The following is a 5,192-nucleotide window of genomic DNA, read 5'->3' as shown; positions in this document are numbered from 1 at the left end:
CATTAACCAAAACAGAAGTAAAAATAAAACCTACACAGTAGAACTCGCGCCTTACAGCACGTTTGGTTCATGGAATGAATTTTGAGGTAATTGGAATGCTATTTCATAAGGAATGGAATAGGCAAGGAATAGAATATGAATTGTATTCTATTGTTTGGTTCGCGGAAGGAATAGACTTCAGGAATTATATTACAGTGTTTGATTGATTTAAGGAATATAAATGAAATATGTTTTAAAAGACATAAATACCCTTATAAAAATATGTAAGGGTGGTGGTGGTGGCAGCGGCGGCGGCGGTGATGGTGGTGGCGGCGACGGCAGTGGTGGTGTTGGGGTGGTGGTGGTGGGGTGGCGGCGGCGACGACGGTGGTGGTTGTGCCGGCGGTGGTGGTGGGGGCGGTGCTAGGGTGGTGGTTCTGATGGTGGTGGCGACGGTGGTAGTGGTGGCGGTGGCAACGGCGGCGACGATGGTGGTTAGGCCTGAGCATCGGTCGGATTCGGACGGATCGGATGTCCAATCCGTCCATCCGATCGGACTTCGGATTTCATTTGTACCCCCCTATCCGTTTATTTTTTTGGACAGATCCTATCGGATTTCATAGGTTCGGATTTCGGATTGAAATCGGATATAATAAATTAACATAAAAAAAATCTAAATTCTAAAAATTCTAAAATAGATAAAAATAATACTGAGTTTCATTACCATAGCGTAGCAACTAGCAAAACATACTAGTATACAACTATAACAGTTTCAAACTAAGTTAATAATTACATATTTTCGAATTTCAATGATTATACAAAAAATCATAGACTTGAGCTGTCAGCACCGGTACTCTTTAGTTCTTCTTCAGCAATTCAGCAAAATCAACACTAATCTAGTCATCTAGATAATCTATTCTTCTTCCTGCTAGTATTCAAACTTAAAATGATATTAGTGTTTAGAGTTTAGAAAACAGACAATCAGACATTTAGAGTAACAATACTAAGCAATTATTCACTAAGCTAAGTGGCTCAGAGTGCATTTTTCCATATCAAGTAAGAATGTGGGCAAATTGCTCTGAATGTGTTATATTAACACATTGGCAACATACCAACTCCATTCCATTTATTCAGACAATAGTGGAAGCTTCATCATAGCCACCAAATAAAACAAATACATTCAAACTGAAAACAGGACAAGGAAGAGTTATACCAGAATTTCAGAGTGCAGAGAAATGGGCAAAATTGGGCTCAACCCATCTAATGGCAGCAACAAATCAATAACAGAAAGTTGCCAAGCCAATTAGAGGCTAAACACCACTTGCAACAACATGAGTACATAACAGAATATCAAACTCAGTAAAGAAATGAACACATTGTAAACTAATATTAAAAACATTACAGTGATTGTAGGCAACATTGATGGTATAGTAGATGAAGCTCCAGTGGGCAATTCTGCAAAAGTGAAAAACATAATAAGTAAGAAAGAAAGTGAAAAGGAAATAAGCTTAGTAGAATAAAAAAAAGTAACTAAGAAAGTGATAAGTGTTACCTTTCTCTAATCTTTCAACCTCCTCTAGGTTCTCCTCAACTTGGATTGGCTGATTAGGTGCCCTCAACCAATCTTGAGTACATATTAGTGCTTCCACTATTTTAGGAGTCAAGGAACTCCTAAATGGATCAAGTACCCTTCCAGATGTACTAAAACAGCTCTCAGAAGCAACTGTGGAGATAGGAACTGCAAGGACATCTCTAGCCATTTTGGAGAGAATAGGAAATCTCTCACTATGGCTCTTCCACCACTTTAACACATCAAAAGCAACAGATTCATCATCCTCCACAAGACTTTCACTTAAGTATACTTGCAGCTCAGTTTGCTTACTGCTTCCACTACTTCGCAATCTCTTTTTTTTTTTTTTTAAGTTGGCTCTTCAAAGATGACTGAGGCCTACCAACTGTACAAGTAGTAGCCTGGTTAGCCTCAGACTGGACTGCTTGAGTAGAGGATGTTGTCTGGGTAGAACTGAGAGAGTATGTAGCTGCATAGTCATCATATAAAGCATCCATTGCAGATTGGACCTTGGTAAAACAAGCTTTGCCTTTCTCTTCTCCATACAACTGGACAAATTGATGAGGCATGTACTCCAACTTATCTCTGGGGTCCAGAATATTGGCAAAAAAAATGATAGAGTTCATTTTTTCTGGATCCCCCCAATATTTGTCAAACTTGTTCCTCATTTGTGTCCCCATTGCCTAAAACAGAAAAAAAAAAATAATTTATTAGTTTACAGAATTACAGGAAATACAAAAAACAATAAGCAAACAAATTGAAAGATAAATGAGATTACCTTTTCAGTCCCCTGCTCAGAGTTCACCATAGCTTCAAGCATGCAACTAAGATCAGAGATCTCAGAGAAGAATGTGTTGGATGTGACATAAAGTGAACCAGAGATCCTCACTGTCATATCATAAAATGCTTTCAACAGCTTCACTAAGCTTTCCACAGAACACCAATCCAAGAAGGTAGGAGCACTCCCCAAGTCAGCAGAATAAGAGGGGTCATTTCTCTCATATGCATCAAACACTACTTGATATTGAATTGCAGTGTTGAGCATAATGTAGGTGCTGTTCCACCTTGTAGGGACATCAAGATGCAAAGCTGATTTAGCTTCCACACCAAACAGTTCAGAAAACTCTCTGAACTTTGTCAGCCTTGCTGGTGAGTTCCTAACCCATCTCACTGCATCCCTCACCCTCTTAACTGACTCATCTGCAAACTTCAACCCATCTTGGACCACTAAATTGAGGATATGGGCTATGCACCTCATGTGTATGTACTGAACCTTAACAGAAGAAGAACCCCAAGATAACAGTTTACTCTTAAAAACCCCCATAGCTGTGTCATTAGAGGAGGCATTATCCACTGTTACAGTAAACACATTCTTAATTTCCCACTCTAATAAACAACTCTCTAGGGCTTTTGCAATGTACTCCCCCTTATGAGAAGAAACTGGGACAAATGATATAATTTTTTTATGAAGCTTCCACTGGTCATCTAAAAAATGTGCAGTAATGCACATATAGTTGATTCTCTAGACAGAAGTCCATGTATCTATTGTTAGACTAACCCTTTGAGTTCCCACTCTAAACAACTTCTTAATGTTTAGCCTCTCATCAAGAAATATTTGGTAGATGTCCCTAGAAATGGTCCACCTAGAAGGGATAAGAAACCTAGGACAAGCAACCAGAATAAACCTCTTGAACCCCTGGCCCTCTACAAACCTAAAAGGGGGCTTATCTATGATTATCATCTCACAAAGGGCCCTCCTAATGGCATCTTGATTAAACACCCATGTCCCCAAAACACCCCCAGGAGCCTCTGTTCCACCCTCAGAAGTGGACAGAGTGTTGAATGTGAGTAGAGACTGCCTTGTATCCTTCGAATGGGGATTTTTAAGACAACTGGCCATATGATTTCTTAATGATGATGTGCCATGTTTTTTAGTTTCACAAAAATACTCTTTTGCACAGTAAAGGCATTTGCCTTTAAGCACTTTTTTAGTTTCAGGATCTTTGATCTGTTCAAAGTGCTCCCACACTATGGATCTAGACTCTATTTCCTTCCTCTTCTTAACAGCAGGAACTTTAGGAGTAGCCATAGGCTGTTGAGCACTTGTCTCAATGCCTGGGGTTTGTACTCCTTGTTCATCCACTGTTGAAGATGGAAGAGGTCCAGTTCCACTTCCACTTATATTTTGATTGCTCTCCATCTATAAAGATTTATGGATGAGCAAATAGGATTCAAATTTCACACAAGCACACATAAGGCCATACACTGTCAGTCTGTCACAGTGATATGTATTCCATAATCAGGATTCATGATTCATGAACTCCTCATTTTATGGACTCCTGATTTTAGGACTTAACAGAAAACACTCAGTACTGAGTACTAACATACATAATTACATATAACACATTAACAAATTCATTCCATAATCAGGAGTCATGAATCATGAATCATGAACACATCATTTTATGGAAATGCCCACAAATTAGGGCTTAACACTTAATAGTAAACACTCAGTACTGAGTATTGACATACATAATTACATATAACACATTAACAAATTCATTCCATAATCAGGAGTCATGAATCATGAATCATGAACTCATCATTTTATGGAAATGCCCACAAATTAGGGCTTAACACTTCCACAATCAACCATCAACCCATTAACAATTCAAGTATTCAACAACATTCAATAGTATTCATTCCAATTTGCAAATTCCAACAGTCAACTATTAGCATTCAACATGGACATCATAAATTCATAATATCAATTACAAATTCAGTAGGCTTCCACAGTTCCACACTTCCACCACCACCATACATTTTGAAATAACAAATTTAAGGGTTCAGTTAAAAGTTAGGGTGCATGCAACATCATAGAACTAGAACAGAACAGACAAACTCACAAACATGCAACAGGAAAATAAAAAAAAAAAATGACAGAGTTACATTTTACTTGTTTTCTCAAAGGTTCCCTCTGAGATCTAGGGCTTCAAGGCGTCAAACTTCCACTTCCACTGCCGTCCGGCTTCTTCCTTCTTGCCGTCTTTCCAGTTTGCACAGAGCCACAAACACTTCCACAAGATTCCCGTCGAACTGTCGAAGACTCGAAGCCTCGAAGCCTCGAAGGAGTCGAAGGGGAGTTCAGACTCTCAGACTTCAGATACTCTCAGTTGAGACTCAGAGTTCAGACTTCAGAGAATCAGAGATTCACCGGAGAAGAAGGAGATTATGGAAGAAGATTAGATGAGAAGGACTGAAGATCGGATGGGGATGGCTAGAGGAGAGTAGGAGACTAAGGAGATTTCGAGAAGAAGCTCTGGGGAGTGGGGAGTGGCCGAGTGAAGAGTCAGAGAATGAGAGAATGGCAAACCCTAGGTCTACGCAACGTTTTATACTTAGGCCATATTTCGGATCTCGGACGGGTTCGAATGGGATATTTCCTAACCCTACCCGTCCGTCTTTAATAGCCACGTTGCTTGGGGTCGGTTCGGATATCACCCGAACCCGTCGGATTTCATCTCCCTTCGGTGAGCGCTGGTTCGGGTCGGGCGGGTTCTTCGGGTAGTTCGGGTATTGCACAGCCCTAATGGTGGTGGCGGTGGTGAAATATAAAATAAATTTAATTGGGGGTAAAATAGGA

General features: G+C 39.9%; 1 protein-coding gene across 1 annotated transcript; it reads right to left on the bottom strand.

Annotated features, from left to right (window-relative positions):
• Positions 1-1,109: 1,109 nt before the first annotated feature.
• On the bottom strand, positions 1,110-3,749 carry LOC109174449 (zinc finger BED domain-containing protein RICESLEEPER 2-like). The gene is made up of 6 exons (XM_019323685.1): positions 3,108-3,749; positions 2,328-3,026; positions 1,936-2,232; positions 1,532-1,781; positions 1,377-1,434; positions 1,110-1,164 (listed from the first exon to the last, which is right to left on the bottom strand). Exons 1-6 carry the CDS (start codon positions 3,747-3,749, stop codon positions 1,110-1,112), a joined length of 2,001 nt encoding a protein of 666 aa, XP_019179230.1.
• Between the last annotated feature and the right edge of the window lie 1,443 nt (positions 3,750-5,192).

Source organism: Ipomoea nil, unplaced genomic scaffold (genome assembly GCF_001879475.1).
Source record: "Ipomoea nil cultivar Tokyo-kokei standard unplaced genomic scaffold, Asagao_1.1 scaffold0642, whole genome shotgun sequence".
In the NCBI taxonomy this organism is placed as follows: domain Eukaryota; kingdom Viridiplantae; phylum Streptophyta; class Magnoliopsida; order Solanales; family Convolvulaceae; genus Ipomoea; species Ipomoea nil.
This window is presented reverse-complemented; position numbering and strand designations above follow the sequence as displayed.